Raw genomic sequence first — 21,566 nt, forward strand, 5'->3', positions numbered from 1 at the left:
TACCACCGGATGTAATAACAAACCAAATCATTGCTCCTTTCAGGAGGTACAAAAATTTCGAGGGTGATTATGAAAGAAGGGTGCGTCTTATCTATTTTTCTGAAGATTAGGGCCATAAACAGATTGGGGACTTGGGTCTGCTGGTGTTTATTGTGTTTGCTCATTGATAAGGCGGATCCTTTTAAAGGAAATTGAGAGTCCGGGGAATACCAAAAAAAAGATGCAAATTTTACTCAGATATTTATTATATTTACATTAGTCCAACTAGGAAACCTTCATATTATATTACAGGTCGAACCGGAAATTGGCCAATGAAACGCACAATGTGTAACACTCATTCACCTTCAAACTGGGTATACTACGAATAATAAAAAATAAATAAATTCAAAAGGGCCGGCGAAATGCGGATTTACGCAACACGTCATCAGTGACGTCAGTTTGAAGTCAAAGATTTTCCAGTAGGAATGATATCACTTAAAATAGTTAAAATGGCATCAATGTGTATAATTTTCTGACAAATCTTATGTCATTTCTGTTCAGTAGGTTATTCCATTTCATCATGGAAAGATAGATTCTCCAACAAAGTTTTCAAATTTCAATTTTCAAAATCAGTTCTCATTTGTGAATACTAAGAAAAATTTAAGAAGAATCCATGGACGATATTATTCACTTAATCGACACACTGTTGGTCTTATTGTAGACAAATTTGAAAGTTAATTTTCTTTACACGACACAATAGTACCAGTATCAAATACTGAGCCGTAAGTTTCAAAGTTGTCTATAATACGATGTATAGTGAGTCGATTATCTGAATAATGATTTCCATGAATTCTTCTCACAGTATTCACAAATGAGGCTTGAATTTAATAAAACAATTCAACAATTTTTAAACGTTGTTGGAGAATCTATCTTTCCATGATCTAATGGCAAAACCTACTGAATACAAATGACATAAGAAATTCCAAAAAATAATACACAGAATTGCCATTATAGCTATTTTAAATTGTATCATTCCTATTGGATAATCTTTTACTTTCAAATGACGTCACTGATGACGTGTTGCGTAATATTGCATTTTGGTGGCTCCTTCAAATTTCACTCTCTAGGTTGCTATTTTACCAAGTGTAAAGTTGAACATCACTAAATAATTTGGGAGAATTTGAAGAATCGACAGCATATTCTTCTTTGTCAGACAATTATTCAATGGATTCTTTGTGGACATTATTTTATTTTATTTGTCAAACAATTTTCTAGATTTTCCTTTTGGTCCATCCTTGTTGAGGTATTATAAAAAACTTATATGGTAATCTTTGGAGTTGTGTATTTCTAAAACATACGTAAACCAACAGGATGTCTGTCTCAAAGACTATGACATCACCAGAATGTCCTGATAGTTTTTGATTGGAAATTTTGAGGCTTGAATTTAATAAAACAATTCAACAATTTTAAGAAGTTGTTGGAGCATCTATTTTTCCATGATCGAATGGCAAACCTACTGAACACAAATGACATTAGAAATATCAAAAAATAATACACAGTATTCAAATTATAGCTATTTTAAATCGTATCATTCCTATTGAAAAACCTTTTACTTTCAAATGACGTCACTGATGACGTGTTGCGTAATATTGCATTTTGGTTGTTCCTTCAAATTTCACTCACTTGGTTGCTATTTTATCGAGTGTAAAGTTGAACATCACTATTTGGGAGAATTTGAAGAATCGACAGCATATTCTTCTTTGTACGACAATTATTCAATGGATTCGTTGTGGACATTATTTTATTTTATTTGTCAAACAATTTTCTAGATTTTCCTTTTGGTGCATCGTTGTTGAGGTATTATAGAAAACTTATATGATAATTTTTGGAGTTATGTATTTCCAAAACAGACGTAAACCAATAGGATGTCTGTCTCAAAGACTATGACATCACCAGAATGTCCTGGTAGTTTTTTTATTGGAAATTTTGAATAAATATAGTTGAATAAAATGAAGTATTGTTGACTATTTACTGAAGTATTAAAATCTTAGATAAAATAGAACATATCAAATAAAATCAATTCTCAATGAATTTAATCTCACTTTCCACTCACATATTATCGCGTTTGTGAATTTCCCAAGCACAATAACGTTTCGAATTATTGAATGAAAAGTCACAAGTCATCAATTACCATCTTCTAACAGAAAACCTCACTAACCCACTGTTACAAACCCGTTTTAACGGCAGGGACAATGCAGAGATACCACCTTGATAAATGGTACGACTATACCAAATACCAACTCGCTCTCAAACTGGTCAAGTCCTTAGAAACCTAAAACTAATCAAACAAGTCATGTTTGCAATTCGATACATGCATATTTTCATTATGACGATTCCATTTCGATTCTTCGCTCAAGCTAGAGGATTTCAATGGGACACCAAATAGGAACCTTTTTGGGCGACAGGGGGACAACTGAGACGAATCGACACCTTTCATTTATCTCGGTTGTGACACTTCGTACTTCCTTTTTCTTCACACTGCCGAAATTGATTTCACGTGTTTCAATCCAGGTTTCAATGCTTTTCCGTTCTATTTTGACCGGGTCCAAAATATTGTGATCTCGGACAATATAAACAATCTGCAGGGAGTTGCTTTCAGATGCTTGTATAGCCTTTCTTCGATGCTGAAAACAAGAGATTGTAAAACTACTGCTTCGACGAAACTACTGTTTACTGGCTTGTATAACAACGGATCGGACTACCGTTGATAATTTTTGAACAAAGATGTTTTTCTTTTCATCATCGGGCCATAACATTTTGTATTGGAATAGTTAAGAAGTCAAGTCTTGGTTCTTTCAGGGACATGATTGAACTTGAGGGCGAATTGAAGAATTTTTAAATATTTACTTTCCTCTGGAAACTTTTAAGATGGGAATTATTGACCTAGATATATTTCACTTGAAGCCAAAAAAGTTTATAAATCTAAATTTTTTTTTCTTGGAATTCATATCGAAGTCAAATACCAAATATACCTTTGAATAAAAACAAACTTGAAAGATAATTTAGGACACATATTATACAAAGATAGAATGGTAAAGTCACACATGGATTTTCATTGATGTATTTCTGTTGGAAGGCTATCTCACTAATATTTTGAATCCTCCAAATTATCCAGGGATGTTAATTAAGCACATAAAATGAGTATTTTCAATTCGCATGAATATTCCTAAGAAAACTGCAATCGAATAGGTAAAATTCAAAGAATTTTACGTAACGTGACGTCATCAGTGACGTATTACAATCAAGTACCATGTACGATTATACGTAGACATATGGCATAATTATTACTTCAACCGTTTCATTTCTTTGAAATCATTTGAATTTATGAAATAAATTGACTTTTATTCACTCTTACTTACTCTCAAAATTCATACATGTACCTTCTTAGGTCAGACGAATATTTGGACTCTGTTAGTTTTCGTTTGGCTTCTTGTTAGACTATTTGGCAAAATTTCATCGTGTTTAGTAAATGAGGTATTGAACGGAAAAAGTAATCCACTTATAGAATTCTAAAAAAACTGCTACTTTCTCAGTACCTGTCGATTTACATGTGCAACAAGCATTGTCTTGTCACTCCAACATAAAGCCTTGTAAATATTTCACTGTCCCAGCGATTAGCAATTTGGATAATACCCCCCGATTTAAAAAGGCCATTTCGGTAACTTTTAACAAGACTTACACTATACCGGAGCAAGTCAAAATCGATAGAATTGCGAAAAAAGGATCTTCGCTCAAGCGTGCTGAACGAAAACCACTTTTTCTATTAGATTTCTCCAGTTAGTTGACTTGGGATAATTCTAATCCAAAAAGGTTCCTTAGAAAACCGTATACCTCCGTCTTAACAGTATAATCCTTATCTGCAAATTGCTTAACCACTTAACCGTGTATACGTAAGCTTTTCTGCACTCAGAGAAGCCAAATTCGATCATAACAAACTGAAAATGGCCTTCACGGTTCGATTATGACCCAATTGGCGAAAAATTCGATCAATCGTATGCCGCCCTTTTCATGTTTCAGCCTGCGTGCAGTTGGCAGTACTGCAAGTTTGTCTGTACCCGGATTATAATGCTCTTTTCGATTTTGGGGTTGGTGTTTCATTGATGTTTTCAATTATTTCGATGGTAACCTTTTCATTCTATGAATGGACGATATGTCCAATTCTTCTTCTTCTTCTTTCCGGGCCGTTAGAAAATTAATATAACCTATGAATTATGTGAGAAATATTGACCTTGATAAATAACATGTTTTTCTATTTTGATCTTTAATAGTTTAGATTTATTATTATGTATAGTTGATATTTCACAGTAGAAGAAAGAAACTTCTGATAAGTTAATTTTGTCTTGATAAATAAAGATTTTCATGTTAGCTGTTTGACAATTAAAAAAAAATATCGTCTTATTTATTGACTCCTTATAGATTAGAATTCTAAAAACGATATATTTTAATTCGACAAAACGATATGTTTTCAAAGATGCAAAAAAGCTTTTGAATTTCGAATAATTCATATCTATCATCACGTGATGTGAAACCAACTCGATTGGGCGAACTTACAATGACGTCAATATGAAGTAAACACGTTTTTCATTAACAATTATGTTTACTATTTTGCTACCAATTTTGAAATTGTTTGCAATCAAATAGACCACTTATTGCTATAGTCTAAACAGATTAATCTTCCCTATAGGAAGGTCAGATAACTTAGGGTATTGAATTCTAACCTCAAACAGATTGCTTAAGTAGAAATCTCTTAAAATATACCCTTTTTTTTATTTCAAAATGAAATATCTTATTGGAAAATCTTTTACTATGCTTACGGTGATGTAAAGTAAAACTTTCTTCTTAACCTTACATGTTCTGACTAGATTTTTTTTGTTTTGCAGCGGTGTAAAGAAAAACTGAACACGTTAGCTATTTCTGTGATGAACCAGTGGCCAGGAGTACATTTGGTGGTTACTGAGGGTTGGGACGAGGAGGGTTATCACACCCCTGACTCCCTGCACTACGAGGGGAGAGCTGTAGATCTGACAACGTCGGACAAGGACCGCTCCAAATATGGCATGTTGGCGCGTCTTGCAGTTGAAGCAGGTTTTGACTGGGTTTACTACGAAAGTAGGGCACACATCCACTGTTCTGTCAAGTCAGGTGAGTCTGCCGAAATTCATAGAATATCGTTCATTTTGGAAACTTGAAATATTGTTGTTTTTCGATATTCTTCTTGAATTTTCTATGTTTCTGGTTGAGACATCAATATGAAAAATAGAAAATATGAATAAACTTACGCTAACGAATAATATTATACTATTTAACAGTATATGCCTATAAACTTAATGAAATCATACTGTCATAAAATTTTTCAAGGAAAAAGATGGTTATTTATCAGTCCACAATCGAACCTAATGATTTACCACTTCAAGTCCTGCCTTGCTCTAAGAATAGCAGCTTTATTATTGTAATTTTTACGTAACTACGTATTCAGAACAATGTAGATGTAGGTTCTGAAGTTGCATTTATGGTTTATTGCACTTGGATTTATATGCTCAGATGACTTTTCAAATGCATTCAATTTCCTTATGGGTCATTGTTCACACCATCATTTGTTGTGATGTAAGTGATAATTCAATTATTCTATTACTTACGGATATTTTTAGTTTTAACTGTTAAGAGACTGGAAGCAACAATATTTGATTTCCATTATATGTTACATAATTCGGGATGTAATAAGATGTTTGTTTAATGTTTAGTTTATTGTTTTTTTTAAGGAAGATATGAGAGAAAATACTTATTTTAATTGGCTTCGATGGATATATTGGGAAATTTTATTATGTAAAGATTGTGTCACGATTCATCGAAATTTTTTTCGTGGTTAAAATTTATTTGTTCGCATAAAATGGTGACGGCAAAAATGGAAGGTTTTCCAATAAAAATTATACAATTTGAATTGGTTATAATGGCGACATTATGGTTTTTTCTTGTCATTTCTTATGTCATATGTGTTCAGTAGGTTAGGTTAGGCTTTCACTACCAAGTGACGTCACTGATGACGTGTTGCGTAAAATTGTATATTGGCGGCCCCTTCAAATTCCATTCTTTTGGTTGCTATTTCATTAAGTTATGAGTTTAACATCACTGAATAATTTAAAAAATTCGACAACATATTCTTCTTTGTCTTATAATTATTTAATGAATTCGATATTTGTGGAAATGACTTTATTTCATTTTATTTGTCGGTCAATTTTGTCCTTTTATATTGAGGTATTATAGAAAACTAGTAATTTTTGGAGTTTTGTATTACTAAAACAGACTTAACCAATCGAATGTCTCAAAGACTATGACATCAACAGAATGTTCTGATAGATTTTGATTGGAAATGTTGAAAAAATATAGATGAATAAAATTGTTGGCTATTTATTGAAGTATCAACGTCTTTGGCAAAAGAGACCATAACAAACAAAATAAAATCAGTTCTCGATTAATTTGATCCCACTTTCCACTTGCATATTATCGCGTTTGTGAATTTCCTAACCACAATATCGTTGATCCATCTTTCTATGATCAAATGGCATAACCTACTGAACAAATGACATTATAAATGTCAAAAATTAATACACAGTGTTGCCATTCCTACTTCAAAGTCATGCCACGTTAAACAGATAAAAACGGTGTTGGTCGACCTACGTTTTGACATCTCAGGTGGAAAAATCATAAATAGACACGAAGAAGGTCTAATGAAAAGCAATAAAACGGTAAATAATCAGCCAAAATGTAAATTGTAAATACGTATTCGCGAGATTTCGTCTACGATCTAAAAACGAAAGCGACCTTCGTGTCTTTCAGTTCTCAGATAGACCGAACGGAGATTCCTAGAAAACCCACATAATTAGTATTAATTTAACATTAAGCGTCACCTTTGGATGTTAGTCGGGACACCCAAAAGCCGAAGGAACCCAAGGAAAGTCACTCAGTCCGGGGCTTAGATAACTCTCGGCCTACTAAAGTTAATTTGAAGCTATAAAACTAGCAGCAAATGTCACAGCAGATAAGATCGGAGATGTATCGCTTTCAAGTGCCGTCTGCAGCGTGTTTGAAAAGGCCTGGGCGTCCAAAATAACAAATGACCGGCTCGTTGGGATTTGATGATAATGCGGTGCAACTTGCTGAGATTGGGTGCCGTTCCGAAATTAAATATCCTGGTAAAAGATTAACCTTACATTTATACCAAAACCGGTTCAACTCACCGAGTTCTTTATTCCTTTTGGCGAACGTGGAACCGACCGGCGCATATACATATAACTTATATACGAAGATGTGTTTTGAATCATCCTATTCGATGTCAGATGGCTCTTCACACTTTGCTCCTATTGACGTCAGGAATGATTATCATGGTGGATGATGGCGTGATGGCTGTACGAGGATGTACTTAATCAGTCAGCGAGAGAGGGATTGCCGCGACGTGGTTTTTCGCGTATCAGTCAAACTTTATTAAACATTCATTACCCCCTTTGGCGCTCCTGCGATGAACAAACTTTGTAAATTGTGCAAATAAGTAGAGGGCAGCACTGTACGACGACTCACACGATATTATAATTTTACCTCTTTTGTAATGACTTTTGGTAGGTTTTTTTTTCACGAATATTTCAAAACTATATCGGAGCTTTGTACAAAGTAATTTTTTTCTGCGAAAAACGAAAAGTAACCAAATTTTTTTTTCCATTCACAAATTGAAAATATTCACTTTCCCCCGTGTAGATTATTGTTTAGGGAAATTATGTGATAATCCTATAGAAATCGGTGATTTTTAAGAAGAATTTCGTTTTCAACATGAGCAAACACGTGGTGGTGTTTCCTCTTAAGTTAGAAGCTTCAAAACGCCACTTCGAATTCGTATTCTAGTAATTTCAGATTGCTTTTTGTTTCGCGGTGATGTCTGTAATTTTCCAATTCATTTTTGAGCCCATAAAGTTTGACTCACTGATTTTTTTCAATGCTTCATAAATGCAGCCGCTCAAATTTTTGTTTTTTTTTTGTTAATTTCAAAATTGCTTGTTCGATCGAGATGAAAATTAGTAAGTGGATGTAAAATCGCAATTTCAAGCCTTCTACAAAATTTCATATTGATAACTAGATAACTAAACCAGAACCGTAGAAAAATACAAAATAAATGAAAAAAATTACTAAAGTTCACAGGTTATCATAAAAGGGCACTTGGTTGATTTATCTTGTGAATCTGAAACTTTCGATGACTTTTATAGTTTGATAAGTAATTCAGATATCATGTTATAAATTTTTGAAGAGAGCAAAAAGGCGATTTTTTATAGAAATTGTTATGATTTACATTTGAAAAAACACAAGTTTGTATTATAACTTCAAAACTAATGGCGATAAGAAATAAATTATTACACCGATGGATTCTGATTCTACTGAATGTTTTTGTTTTATGTTTATAGCACCAATAATAAAGAAGTAAATTCACGCCAATTGCCAATTTTCTCTTATGGCTTGAAAACAGTTGAATTCATGAAGTTGCGATTTTAACCAAATTAATTCTTTCTACATTGTACCATGTGTCAATGGTCTAACTGCTGAGACACGTTAATTTAAATTTAAAAAAATTGATTCTGGAAATGTGTCATTCATTTTTTCTAGCTCGAAGGGATTCTAAGATTCCCTCACTAAACAACAAATTTATTAGGACACCCGATACGTAACTTCAGATAAAAGTCAAAGTCGCCGATCAAATTTTTGGACCCGCTAACCTAACCTAACCTCTTCCGTAGCGCCGTGCATCAAAAATTCAAAAACTGATGTGACGACAGGTTGAGAGATGTCCTAGCCAAGCTAGAATGCTGGAATACAATACCCAACTGAAGTCCGTGTATCTACAAATAAAATCTTGACAGAAATGCAGTTAAATAAACACCGGTTAGTCCTATAGTTGGGCCAAAAACCATCGTAATCGCTTTACAAAAGCTAAAACAACCGGCTTTGCACCTGACACTAGATTAGATGTATTGGTGGTGTTGGCTTTTTGGATTCGACGAAAAGCGAGAAGAAATGTTTATTCAGAGAGACGTCAAATGTTTCCTAAATATGCTAGAGGTGACGAAGGAAACTCTTCAGATTTGCAAACACTCAATATTCGTACGTGATCAATCTTATTTCGAGTAGATATATCCTCAGTTTGAAAAGGCTGAATAAGTCCTTACAGATGATCACAATTTCTGTTTGTGTCTTTCTCGTCAAAGATTGTTCGTTTTTGAAAACAGCGAACCATTATTGTGGAAAAGCTCCATTGTCAAGTTCTTTCTGTCGATTGTAATCATAATACCTAATCTGTCTGATTGTTGCATTGCAAAAGGAATTTCACAGAAAATATTAGATGATTCATAGAAAAAGATCAGGTTTGCACTACAAGAACGAATTTCTGGTTGAAAACTAAACAAGAGCTGTTATAAATGTACTACATCCTAGCTTGAAAATACAATCCAGTAATATAATAATCTGAAAAGCGTTCAAGGAATCAAATCCATTTCTCGAAAACTTTCGACACATGAGACATACCTAATTATTATTTAAACAAAACTCACCAAGTGTTAGGTTCTTGAAATGTCTTGGATAATAATAATTAACATTTTTGTTGTATGAAATATTGTCATGGTTGTCTTAATGATCTTCTCTCGCACAAACCGGGAACCAATGTTAAAAATCACAATTTTTAATAATATCTAGTTCATCAAGATTCACATCTTCATTTGTTTAAATTCATAATTATTTTTTTTATACCGTAACAACATAGACCTAATAAATTAACTTTAATGTTAGATCTATGCCTGACAATTAACTAGGTACGCAACTGTATATACTATTACCATTATTTCCGGTTGCCTATAATGATATAAGGTGAAATTGATGATATTTCTATATACTCCTTTTCCATTCCCTGTCAGCAGTCATAAATACACCGAAGGGCCATTGGGAAATATCGTAAAATGGTGGATTCGTTTTGAATTCAAATTAAATTTAATTCCTAGTACCTAGTTTAAATTTATAGATTGATTGAAGAAAGTAAGCAATCGGTTAAAACTTTTCCAGCATGAGTAAGTCAAATCAAGTGTATACAAAATTTTCTCTTCCACATTTTCGTTCTTATAGATCATGATGCATTCCTGCATACTGGCTGTGCAATCAATCAATCTCGATTCTCGACGTGAGTCTTCGAATGTTAATTCCATAAAGAGCAAATATAAAATGGATTGACCTGTGTTCTGTGTTGTACAATGCCCAACGACCATGGTAGTCGTCCGCTGAAAAAGTTGACAATCAGCTAAACTGTCACCATAAATATGATCGATAAAATCTCCTAGGTATCATTTCAAAGGAGTGGTTTTTCACTTTGTTTTTGTTATGTAAATCGGTTCGGTTTCTATTGACTTGTAAATTAATATCCACTCACGTAAGATAAGGTTGATGTTATGACGAAAATTTATACGGATACTCTGATATGTTCGCCAAAACGATTGTCTGCCGAGGACAAGGTTTCTTTCTCGTTCGGGAGTTTGTTAATTCTGGTACCTGCTACTTGAAAAAAACTTTCGTCTTTATGCCGAAATAAATAGGATATATGATATTTTCATACCGTGTTTTTTATATACCTAAGAACTGATGTCGATGACTAATAGCCGGTTCGAGTTCTCTCGAAAATTTTCCGCTTTGGTAATATTCAAAGGTTTTTGACGTTTTTACCCTGAAAGTTTCAAGCGCATCCACCAAAAACACTTCTATTTCTACTGATAGAATTGTTTTCTATGACATATTTATCACAGAATAATTTTTGAATTTGTTCATAGAAATTTGTGAATCTTCTTAAGTTCTAAATTGTTTATAGTATTCAATATAATGCTAATAATGTAATTTTTTTGCAGAATCCTCGCAAGCTGCCAAGTACGGCGGGTGTTTTTCCGCAGAAACCACTGTACTCACCTCCGACGGAACTATCAAAACCCTTCCAGATCTTAAAATCGGAGAGAAGATCCTCTCTTTGGACCCTTCCACATTCCAGCTAACGTTTAGCGAAGTGCTCCTGTTTCTACACTACAATCCCGATGAAAGCAGGCAGTTCGTCAAGATAACTTTGGAATCGGGGAAAACATTGACATTGACCCCGACCCATTTAGTGCTTACCGGTAGTTTGAAATCTAACAGGATAGTTTACGCAGATGACCTAAAACCTAGTGATAAACTTTTAACAAGTGACTCAAAAAATAGACTTCAAGAAGACGTTATAGTTAAAATTGAACAAGTCATGAAGAAAGGTGTGTACGCTCCCCTAACCGAAGCTGGCACCGTAGTGGTGAACGATGTTTTAGCTTCTTGTTACGCTGTTGTTAATAGTCAAGCTTTGGCGCATTTCGCCTATGGCCCCTTGAGGCTTATCCATAATATGAAGGAAAGTCTAAAAAAGTTGTGGTCGTTAATAAATAAGCCCATTTCTGGTTGGAACTCCTCTAGGTCTTTGATTAAACCGACAATTGGAGTTCACTGGTATGGGAAAATGTTATACACCTTAGTAGATATCTTCTATCCTAAGATTCTTTACTAAGTGATAACCGATGAGCCTTAAAGACCCCATGTTCTGATGTATATAGCAATCTCTAGAAGTTAGAGAGTATATCCTATGCTTTCTATCAATCCCAGAAAAATTTGAGGTTCAATAATTAAGACTTACTACTGGGTGATCCTATCGTGATAATATTGTTTTTAAGTAGGTTTTCATCAATTATGGCCAGTGATTTTTGAATGTGTCCAACGATTGTTCTTCAATGTTGAAAGAAGCAGTTTTGGCATATCCATAAGTTTCGAAAATTCCCTGTACTCTTTGGAGTATTGTTTCGAAGTTAGTGACAATGTATTTTTGTAACATGTATTTACTGTAATTTAATGTATATATCTTGTATAGTAAACTATTTGTGAAAATGTAAATTATTATTTATGAAATATAGTAATATTTTCTATTTATAAATAAATACTTTATGAAGCATAAAGATTGATTCAACTACCCCTTAATTTTTCACCCCTTTTCCCAACTTTTGTGCCAGTAGTTCTAACAAATATTTTAAATACAACAGCACCTTAAGAAAAATACCAAGAATTTTCTCTACTAAACTTTATTCTTCTCATCCCAACTCATCAAAAAAATTTGTCACATAAGTATCAAACTACTTACATACATACTTTTTCACTTTTTTTTTCCAAAATGTTCTTTCCAAGTTTTTCAATTCAATGCTCAATTCCTAAAGCTAGATTTTGTACAAAATTTCTTTGAGAAAAGGTCTGGGCAGTGGACAGATATGTTATATCTGAATATAAAATGTTTATATTTCAGGGCAGGAGCCTGAGGTGAATTATAAAGCAAAATTCATCAAAATTTTCATGGAACGAATGTTTTATATCAAAAATAAATTAATAAAAAAATAATAAATCATTCTGAAAAACAGAAATTGAAGACAATATAAAATCATTTATTCCTCCTAGAACTCCTCTTTTTTGGACTATCTCCATTTGAAGTGATAGATTTCCTTTTAGAATTCCCGTAATTAGCTTCCAATGAAGATACCAAGTTCAAGAATCTATCACAGCACCTTTCTTGAATTTCATTTGCATTTTTTTCCAGATCATTCACTAGAACAAAAAAATTAGTAAGTATAATTATAGTAAAATTCAAGATTAACTTCGCATCCACCAATTTATTCAACATAACAACAAAACTGATTCTTAATGTATTCCACTCATACAAAATCACTACATTATCTGAAAAGACTTACTTTCATTCTACAATTAATTAACAACGTATTTGACTGGCTGCACCAGTACGAATAAATTTGAATATTTGTAGAGCTAATGTCATAATTAGTAATATTCTCGATAATCCAAAGATTAATGAACTCACTTTGATCTTCAGTAATTTCTCCTTCTTCTCTAGCATACTTTTGATGTCGTTGCCTCTTCTTCCTGGCTGGTTCATTGAAGAATTCATTATATCTTTTGACTTCACCCCGTTCAACCATACCTCTGACAATTTCAATTATCCTAGGTTCGCTTTCAGGTCTCCCAAACGGAATGAAATCCATCATTTTAGTCATATTCCCTTTGCTCATTTCATAAGCCTGCTTAATATCTCCATACTCAGTGTCGGAACCAATATATTCCTTCTCATAATTTTCAATCTCTGTAATACTGATTTTTTTGAAAATATTTTTCCAATAGTCCATCCAATTACATTCTACGTCTTCATCTTCGTCGAATTCACCTTTGCTATCATATATTTTACGTCTCTGTTCATTTTGTAAAATAAAGTGGATTTTTCCAAGAACCTTAAATTTTTCATTGGCGACGAGTTTCTCATTTTCGTCAACTCTATCAGGATGGACAATCAGAGAGAGTTTGTGATATGCTTTCTTAACTGAAAAATATTAGAATAAATGCTCTAGAAATATTTTCCACTAGTGCAACGTGCTTTCCTACTTTCTTTTTGTGTTGAAGATTTTGGAATCTTCAAAATTTCATAAAAGTCGTAGCTACCGAAATATTTCTTACAGTTTTCTTTGAAATTATACATCCCGCAAACTTTCGATTTTTCTACAAAAATTTCAATGACATTTGATTGGGCGGGAAAATAAACAACAAATACATATCAAATCAACACAGAATATTGAATGTCTGTCTATGACCTAAGTGTGACCAACGTAATATTGGATTTGGATACCAATATAAAGAAATGTATGTAAAAGAAGAATTTATCGAGCGAATTGAAAAATTTATTTCGGAAAGTTTAACTCGTGAAATTTTTCGTGCAATCATTTTTTAAAACATTCAACGTGGTCTTACTCAACAACATTGTATCGATGAACTTGATTCAACTTTTGAGTATGAAGAACCAACCACTATACGCTAAAACGAATAATTTATATATATATATATATATATATATATATATATATATATATATATATATATTCAAATGTTCATTTTCAAACCTATTTCAGCTTGGATTTGTTCAGTTTGATTTAGTTCGAATTTTTTCTATAAATATATATATTATCCAAGCAAAAATTATATGAATCTAAAACTTGACGCAATTCATACATCAAATGCTCCTGGTAAAAAAAAATCCACAAGTGTCCTGATTCAGCATTTAATGTTTTTTTTTAATGGAGGTTTTTTTGAGAATCAAAGAAGCCGTTCCAATGATATCTATCTATTCCCGAAATATAAAAGGCAACGCTAGTATTCTAATATATTTCTAACATTTCAAATGAAAACTTCAAACATCTCTGGAAAAATACATTGTAATCACACTTAATTAAATTTGAAAACCATCAAAACAGAAACAGTTGATTCTTCCTTGAGCAATGAACTTTCGCAGTAGAGAGTACCTTTGTCAGAGGCAAACTGTTGAAGTATTTGTAAATCAAACAGTTGATTCTTCCTTGAGCAATGAACTTTCGCAGTAGAGAGTACCTTTGTCAGAGGCAGACTGTTGAAGTATTTGTAAATCAAACTCTCCATATGAAAACTTATTTTAATCTCTATAAAATTTTCAGAGAGAAATTTCAATACAGGTACACAAGATAAATGCATAATGTGTGAACAATTTTTATATTTAAAGTAATAAATACAAAACTGATACTTATTCTCTGTGAATAAGGACGTAAAATGCCAAACAAGCAAGGACACCGATCTGAAAAAAAGAAAGCATTGAAACTATATCCTAATTCACAATAAAATTTGAAACAATTATTGAAAAATATACAAATAATCGATAATAAAAACAATTATTATTTCCAAACATTACCTTAAAATTAGGATATTCGTTCATCATAATGGTCACCATTCCTACATATGGTAAAAATCCACGAGCTCTTCCTACAACATCGTTCTTAGTTAACCACAGCTGGCCTGGGGCATAAAGTCCTCTATCATCTACACTATTATTGTCTCCTTTCGTGAGGAATTTAATTGTACCATTCTCCCTGCAAGGAAATCATTTTTTTGGCATCAAAGCCCAAATATATGGATAATGGATGTAGCTTTAATTATGTGAATATCTCACTTCTCATGTAACTTCAAAACTCTATGAACTATTGGAATATCTCTTCCTTCAACTTTGAATACTACAATTTCACCCACACGAACTGGCTCTTCAGGGTAATTCGTTAGAAACAATAAGTCTCCTCTGTGGAATGCAGGCTCCATACTACCAGATAATACTACAACGATAGGACTTTCACTACCAGTTACTACCATAAGACCTTTCCATATCATCAGTGCTGATGATACTATCATTCCAAAACTCAAGACTTGGTAAATAAACTAGAATTTGATAGAGTATGTGAATCGAAATATGTTATGTATTTCTCACACCTCACCTGTCTTTTATTCATACGTTTCACATCATCAAATAAAGACGTCGCGACTTCCATTTTGTTGTTTATATATTCTAATATATTTCAGTTTCAATGCAAAATAAACTATTTAATCATAAAAATTTAAAGCCGAATCTAAGGACGTATGCCATACACGTCAACCAATGATGGTTCGACGAGTATCGATACTAGTTTGACATTTGATTTCCAACAATTTAAAGCTCTGACTGGACCACAAATGAAAATTGTGAATATCAATAATAATTTACTGAATCATTGAGAAATAATATAATAATCCATTTTTTTCAGATGAAAATTTTCACCATCAATTCAAATTGGTTATATCGATTATATGTTATCTTGTTCAGTAGTTTTTTTTTATTTAGTCTGGGCTTAAGATGTTTTCAAGTGTTCTGTAGTTCATAAATCAATTAACAAAAAAAAAAAATTGATAATCACTAAAATAGTTAAATGTGATATGAAAATCTCATAATCTAAAAAATTCTCTACATTAACTTTGCACTGCCATCATATTATAATCGAGAATTTCTCACCTACACCATTTATATTTTTGAAATGATGAATACAAAATATGCAGTTGGAAAATGCAGAACAATGTGTCCTAAAGATGAGATGGAGATGTGAGTAATGTGTTTATGTAATCGTTTTATGTATATCAATTATATATGTTTCGAAAGGAGACAAAAAGAAAAATTACTCCACTTATTTGAAATGGTGCCGGGGACAGAAAAGAAAAATCCTTTAGCCGACCCACAACGAGTTGTAAAAATGTATAACAGATCTGCTGCTGGAAAATTTATGACAAACGAAAATTACCTACGACCACCAGAAGTCCTTTTGAAAACCGTCAATTATTTACTTGAAAAGTAAGGAATATGAGTGAGTAGGAGGTATATAAGGCTTAACTTAAAGTAAAAAATTTTATGTAATATTTGGAATAGTAAATTCTACCAGAAATATAATATATTTGAATTTATTACAGACTGCTAATTTATTTTCAGGGTGATTCAAGATGAAAGATATTCTTGGTTGATGAAATATGATTTTATAGCTGATAGATTAAGAGCTATCAGACAAGATATGATCATACAGAATATTTCTCGAGCATATGCAATAACTTTATTGGAGCCTATGGTTAGGTTTCATGCATACGCTGCATATAAGTATGTAACACTTGTATTCATTTATAAAATAAATGTTTATTTGTGAAATAAAATTATATCAATTTTAGACTATGTGAAGAAGACATAAATAGATTTGATCCACACCTGAATAAAAAAACACTTCAGGAGTGCTTGAATAACCTATTAATTTTGTATGACCATACATCAGAAGAATATGATGAGGGATTTAGAAAGCACATAAATTCATCAAGACCATTTTTTGAAGCTCTTAATATCGCCTTGAACTTAGGTAATGAGGAAACTCTCTTCAGAATGATCTGTTTACAAAAAAAGTGGAGGTAATATTTTAAAGGCAGTTTTTTTTCAGTTGTAAATTTGTTAATTTCAGTTCCCCATTTGTTAAAATTGTTACTTTAATGGCTGTGAACTATATGAGGAACAATTACGTGAAAGTATGTAGATATATTTTAGATTTAACACCGTTACTTGCAAGTGTAGCCATATTAAACCTGCCAATCATCAGAAGGTAATAACTTATAATTCCTTCATTGTGAAAATCGCAATGAGTTAAATGATGAACCGTTCTGTATTTTAGGAGAGCACTGCAAATTATGTCTGTTGCTTATACCAGTAAAAACCAAACATTTCCATCAAAAGATCTGAAAGAACTATTGATTTACGAATCAGAAAATGATCTCCAGAAAGATTGTAAATACTATGGCCTAGATATGAATGAAAAATGTATTTGTTTTAATAAGAATTCTTTCAAGAACTCCATGGATGAAGTAAATAATCTCACCTCAAAAATTTTTTCATTATATGTATGTTGTCTTTATGTTTTTAGATTCCACCTACAAAAGTTTCCTTTTTAGAAGACATTTTCGAGAAAATAGATGAATCTTCAATGCTAATGTTTGGAGAAGACCCTACTGTTGATTTAGTCAAGAAAATGACTAAGATTGATATATATTAGGCTGTGATTTTATAATATTATTTTTTTTTGTAATGAATATTTAGTTGTTTTATATCTTAAATATACAAATTTCCTCAAAGAAATCTTATTCTATGTACATTTTTTTATTACATACAAATTTTAAAGACATTCTTAATACTTTCATTTATAAATTTAATAACTCCAATTTCTCAAATACAAGATGCTATCACTAGTAATATTGGGAAGTTTTATTAAAGGGCAACAATATCAATATGCCATTTACGATTTCCAATATTTCCATAGCAAGTTGAATGAAGCAAAGGGTATATTCAAATCTAAGTATGGTTGTTTGCAAAAATACTAGAAACAATATTCCAGCACCTGAAGGAATCGTCAGTAGTAGAGCTATAAACACTGTCCATTCTGAAAAAGTTGTCATGTATTATAAACTGTGATTTTAATGAGTTAACTCACTTTTATCAGTAAGATTTCCTCTTCGCGCCAAAATAATTCTAAATACTTCTATGATACATATAAATGAAAAGATACTGAAGTCTGTTTGATATCTTTCGAAGTTATTATTTCTATTGAAGTATTTTACTGCAAACATCAATAATTCGCAAAAAGCAAAAAAACCAAAATAATGAGAATTCAGATATAGTAAGACTTCAAATGTTAGAGATATGTTCATCATTTTAAAATTGTAACTTCAAAAATTGCTACATTCTCATGTTTGTATTGTTTGTTTGTATTAACAAATGAGCATAGACAAAGGAAATTCCTAGAGTGTCTTATTAAGCAATATTAAAACATTGGTAATACTCCAAAATTTACTTCAGAATACAACTAATTACAAATAGCGTGAACCGCGAGTAATTAATACTGATTTTCTCTGCATAATTAGGGTTAACAACCAGGATGTTCGATTAGTTAGAGAAATATTTACACTAAATGTTAGTTGTAATTAAATAGTTTTTAATGTTTCTTCTACCTCATTAATGCATTAAAAAAATTTTGAAACATAAATGGAAATATTTCTGAAAAATGGTGGTAAAAATTCCAATATTTTTTAAATTTTGCCACTTATCAGTGTCATAGAATTCAGTATTTCGAATAAATTACTTTTCTAATTTAATGTTTTGATATTACCTGTTTATTGAACCATAATAGTATAAATAATAATATTCTAACATAACTTTTTACTTTTTTCAGTAATAATTTTTTTTATTGGAAGTCAAGTTTTTTCTTTTGGCTACATTGGATCATGGTGTAATAATTTTGAACACTCTGTGTTCCAATACTAATGACAGATGTCCTTTACTGAGCGCGTTCTCTTTTCATTTAGGTGTTAAGTTTACAGCTAAAAGTTAAAATGAAGTAAGTATAAATCCGATATTATTTCGAAAATCCCTCTTTTAATCACTATGTAAATTCTAGTATTTTAGCTTTGAATTGCAAACAGTTAATATGAATATGATATTTTCAGAATCGGACTCTGCGCCTACAGTGGGTATAAAATTTACCCTGGCCATGGTAAAACCTTGGTTAAGGTAGATGGAAAGGTAAATAGAATCATTCATCTTAGATTGCATATCTAATATTTCATTACCCTCTTCGTAATTTCATGATCCCTTGTTTGGATTTTAGAATTACACATTCTTGAACTCAAAATGTGAGAGGGCTCATTTGATGAGGAGGAATCCAAGGAAAGTAACATGGACCATCCTCTACAGAAGGAAACATAAGAAGGGTCAAGAGGAGGAAACTACCAAAAAACGTACCAGGAGGACTCAAAAATTCCAAAGGGCTATTGTAGGAGCTTCTTTGAATGACATTATGGCTAGGAGAAATCAAAGGCCTGAAGTGAGGCAAGCTCAGAGAGAACAAGCCATCAGGTTGGTTAAAAAAAAACTCTTACATGGAATGACATTTTCATCATTTATAGATGGGGTTTGATTATCATAAAAATTGGTTGGAACTATGAATCCAATGTTGTGATAGGCGAATACATGTTGATTTATTTTCAACCATTTGATTAAGTCTCATGTATTTATGAAACTATATTAGACAATCCAGAGACTTTAGTAATATTCAATTGTGGACAATTGGCAATTTGTTACATTGGTATTATCGCTTGTATTACAATTTCCTTTGAACTTTTAACGATATTTTGAGCGTAAACTAATTAAAATGTCTTATGTGCATTAGTTGGCTGAAGATCTCTTCAATAGTTGTCATATAATTTCACCAACTTTACTCTTAATTTTTATGAGATTCAGAACAACACAAAATCAAAAGAATTCAAAATCATCTTTAATGACTAATGATATTCTGTGATCGTGCAAAAAAAAATCACCTTACAAATTTCATGTAGTCTGACTGCCTTTAATCCACTCGGTGTAAGATTTGAGTAAAATGCATTGGAGCTACAAATGCACTAGATGTGATTGTCTATGTCCTTATGGAGGAACAAATACAGTGAAAGGGTTATAATCGTTTTCCCAGAAGTATAATAGCCATCAGTAGCGTCTTCATCTTGAAAATGTCAATAATATATAAAGTAAAATCATTCCATATGTTTTCAATGTTTGCATTATTCAACTTTCTCTTTACAGGGCTGCCAAAGAGCAGAAGAAGAGCCAAAAGGCTACCAAGAAGGCTGCCGCTCCACCTAAACCCAAAGCTGCACCTAAACAGAAAGCAGCCAAGAATGTAGCAAAGGCTGCACCTCGTGTTGGAGGCAAACGTTAATTTAAGATCCTTAAATAAAATCTTGTGTTTAAGTTGTGTTTCATTTATTTAATCACTTCTTGGAATTCTTACTGAAATTCTTCAAATATCTGATGACAAAATAATTCAGAACTACTTGAAAATATATTTTTATTCACTAAAGGAAATCATGCTTCAAAATGAGATTCTGATATTGGACTAGTGAAATCTCCGCTACTTTTCAAAGAATTTTCATCTCCTTCATCAGGTGATTGTATAGACTTGTGAAGAACTGGTTTATGACCTGTATCTCCAGAAGCTTGATCCCACTCAGCTGCAACTTGTTGCAGAACCTGGAGACTCTGAACACTATTCTTCACTCTGTTTAATTCCATAGTGCACATACTTTCAACTTCAAGTAATTTCCTTTTATAATTTTCAATCTCCATTTCCCTTCGGCAATTTGTGAGTTTTAAGTGCCTGTACCTAAAATCGTTGTATTTTGCAGGTATATCTTCGTCACTTCGAGACATATTGCAAATTTTTTTTGGAAAATCTGTAGGTTCTTCCCATGTCATGTTACAGTAACCAGTGGAAGGGAAATAGAGTGATTGAGCCATGAAACTGTTTTGGTAGTTGATAACTTGTTCGATTTCTTGTCTCCAAAGTACTTTTTCGTTCCTAAGCTGCTCTTTCAGTCCGGAAATGAGAAGGCTGAGGGAAGCCATACGTTTCTTTATTTCCTCTTGACTTTTTGAAATCAGTTCTTCATTTATTGCGATGTCCAACTCTGAATCTGACGCATCGAGTAGTTGTCCTGAGTCTTCATCTTCTTTGAAGTCTGTTGAAATTTCAGAGTAATCATCGTTATCATCCATTTCAAAAAGGTTGAAAAAAGTACTTCTTTACATGAGTCAAATGAATCGTGATATGTCACAAAGTAGCTCACTGAGGAAAAAATATTTAAAAATATGGCAGATTATGTTCCATTGTTGGATCCCTATATATTATAACTAGCATTTTGTGATTGTTCATGTTCAATATTAAGCAACTTGAAGACTTAAAAAAAATTATATACAGAGGTTAATATTTGAGAACTGCAATTTATTCCAATAAAAAAATATCCTGAAAAGTTATGGGATAGATATGAATTATTGAAAAGGTATCCTTATAATGCTAAACAAATTTCATCATAAAATATCACTTCCCATTCAGTCTACATACATCAATTTGAAATTGATGAGAAATTAATCACATATCTACAGCTCACACTGAAGGAAGAATTCACTTAAGAAAAGGAAAAAACTCCAATAATTTATT

General features: G+C 32.2%; 6 protein-coding genes across 7 annotated transcripts in view; 3 read left to right on the top strand and 3 right to left on the bottom strand.

Annotated features, from left to right (window-relative positions):
- The window catches only part of LOC123675846 (tiggy-winkle hedgehog protein), a 59,955-nt gene extending 47,878 nt beyond the window's left edge, over positions 1 to 12,077 (top strand). For both annotated transcript variants that reach the window (XM_045611388.1, XM_045611387.1), the window contains exons 2-3: positions 4,920 to 5,181; positions 10,959 to 12,077. In XM_045611388.1, coding sequence (XP_045467344.1) covers positions 4,920 to 5,181; positions 10,959 to 11,635 — 939 coding nt within the window. In that variant the 3' untranslated portion in view covers positions 11,636 to 12,077. The remainder of the gene's footprint in view (positions 1 to 4,919; positions 5,182 to 10,958) is intronic.
- A 106-nt stretch (positions 12,078 to 12,183) lies between these two features.
- On the bottom strand, positions 12,184 to 13,710 carry LOC123674813 (J domain-containing protein CG6693-like). The gene is made up of 3 exons (XM_045609902.1): positions 13,558 to 13,710; positions 12,983 to 13,495; positions 12,184 to 12,714 (listed from the first exon to the last, which is right to left on the bottom strand). The coding sequence occupies exons 1-3, from the start codon at positions 13,649 to 13,651 to the stop codon at positions 12,551 to 12,553; spliced, it is 771 nt and encodes a 256-aa protein (XP_045465858.1). The 5' UTR covers positions 13,652 to 13,710; the 3' UTR covers positions 12,184 to 12,550.
- Positions 13,711 to 14,675: 965 nt separating this feature from the next.
- Positions 14,676 to 15,644, bottom strand: LOC123676155 (signal peptidase complex catalytic subunit SEC11A). The gene is made up of 4 exons (XM_045611879.1): positions 15,462 to 15,644; positions 15,146 to 15,405; positions 14,888 to 15,065; positions 14,676 to 14,773 (listed from the first exon to the last, which is right to left on the bottom strand). The coding sequence occupies exons 1-4, from the start codon at positions 15,513 to 15,515 to the stop codon at positions 14,723 to 14,725; spliced, it is 543 nt and encodes a 180-aa protein (XP_045467835.1). The 5' UTR covers positions 15,516 to 15,644; the 3' UTR covers positions 14,676 to 14,722.
- Positions 15,645 to 15,881: 237 nt separating this feature from the next.
- Positions 15,882 to 17,705, top strand: LOC123676154 (germinal-center associated nuclear protein). The gene is made up of 7 exons (XM_045611878.1): positions 15,882 to 16,099; positions 16,157 to 16,345; positions 16,481 to 16,642; positions 16,711 to 16,941; positions 16,992 to 17,129; positions 17,199 to 17,388; positions 17,448 to 17,705. Exons 1-7 carry the CDS (start codon positions 16,035 to 16,037, stop codon positions 17,574 to 17,576), a joined length of 1,104 nt encoding a protein of 367 aa, XP_045467834.1. The 5' UTR covers positions 15,882 to 16,034; the 3' UTR covers positions 17,577 to 17,705.
- A 1,072-nt stretch (positions 17,706 to 18,777) lies between these two features.
- Positions 18,778 to 20,317, top strand: LOC123674959 (60S ribosomal protein L24). The gene is made up of 4 exons (XM_045610148.1): positions 18,778 to 18,914; positions 19,024 to 19,099; positions 19,185 to 19,432; positions 20,153 to 20,317. The coding sequence occupies exons 1-4, from the start codon at positions 18,910 to 18,912 to the stop codon at positions 20,286 to 20,288; spliced, it is 465 nt and encodes a 154-aa protein (XP_045466104.1). The 5' UTR covers positions 18,778 to 18,909; the 3' UTR covers positions 20,289 to 20,317.
- An 83-nt stretch (positions 20,318 to 20,400) lies between these two features.
- Positions 20,401 to 21,375, bottom strand: LOC123674958. Its single transcript, XM_045610146.1, has one exon. The coding sequence runs from the start codon at positions 21,122 to 21,124 to the stop codon at positions 20,435 to 20,437; it is 690 nt and encodes a 229-aa protein (XP_045466102.1). The 5' UTR covers positions 21,125 to 21,375; the 3' UTR covers positions 20,401 to 20,434.
- Between the last annotated feature and the right edge of the window lie 191 nt (positions 21,376 to 21,566).

This window comes from Harmonia axyridis, chromosome 3, assembly GCF_914767665.1.
Source record: "Harmonia axyridis chromosome 3, icHarAxyr1.1, whole genome shotgun sequence".
NCBI classification, from domain to species: domain Eukaryota; kingdom Metazoa; phylum Arthropoda; class Insecta; order Coleoptera; family Coccinellidae; genus Harmonia; species Harmonia axyridis.

Excerpts from the sequence above, each read along its gene's own strand:
- LOC123674813 (XM_045609902.1), bottom strand. The coding sequence starts at position 13,651 with ATGTATAATTTCAAAGAAAACTGTAAGAAATATTTCGGTAGCTACGAC. Across the intron at positions 13,496-13,557 it reads ATCTTCAACACAAAAAGAAA|TTAAGAAAGCATATCACAAA; the intron begins GTAGGAAAGCAC and ends AATATTTTTCAG. Across the intron at positions 12,715-12,982 it reads AGAAATTACTGAAGATCAAA|TGAATGATCTGGAAAAAAAT; the intron begins GTGAGTTCATTA and ends TTTTTGTTCTAG.
- LOC123676155 (XM_045611879.1), bottom strand. The coding sequence starts at position 15,515 with ATGGAAGTCGCGACGTCTTTATTTGATGATGTGAAACGTATGAATAAA. Across the intron at positions 15,406-15,461 it reads AACGTATGAATAAAAGACAG|TTTATTTACCAAGTCTTGAG; the intron begins GTGAGGTGTGAG and ends ATCAAATTCTAG. Across the intron at positions 14,774-14,887 it reads ACGAATATCCTAATTTTAAG|ATCGGTGTCCTTGCTTGTTT; the intron begins GTAATGTTTGGA and ends TCTTTTTTTCAG.
- LOC123676154 (XM_045611878.1), top strand. The coding sequence starts at position 16,035 with ATGATGAATACAAAATATGCAGTTGGAAAATGCAGAACAATGTGTCCT. Across the intron at positions 16,346-16,480 it reads GTCAATTATTTACTTGAAAA|GGTGATTCAAGATGAAAGAT; the intron begins GTAAGGAATATG and ends ATTTATTTTCAG. Across the intron at positions 16,643-16,710 it reads CATGCATACGCTGCATATAA|ACTATGTGAAGAAGACATAA; the intron begins GTATGTAACACT and ends TATCAATTTTAG.
- LOC123674959 (XM_045610148.1), top strand. Across the intron at positions 19,100-19,184 it reads TGGTTAAGGTAGATGGAAAG|AATTACACATTCTTGAACTC; the intron begins GTAAATAGAATC and ends TTTGGATTTTAG. Across the intron at positions 19,433-20,152 it reads CAGAGAGAACAAGCCATCAG|GGCTGCCAAAGAGCAGAAGA; the intron begins GTTGGTTAAAAA and ends TTCTCTTTACAG.
- LOC123674958 (XM_045610146.1), bottom strand. The coding sequence starts at position 21,124 with ATGGATGATAACGATGATTACTCTGAAATTTCAACAGACTTCAAAGAA.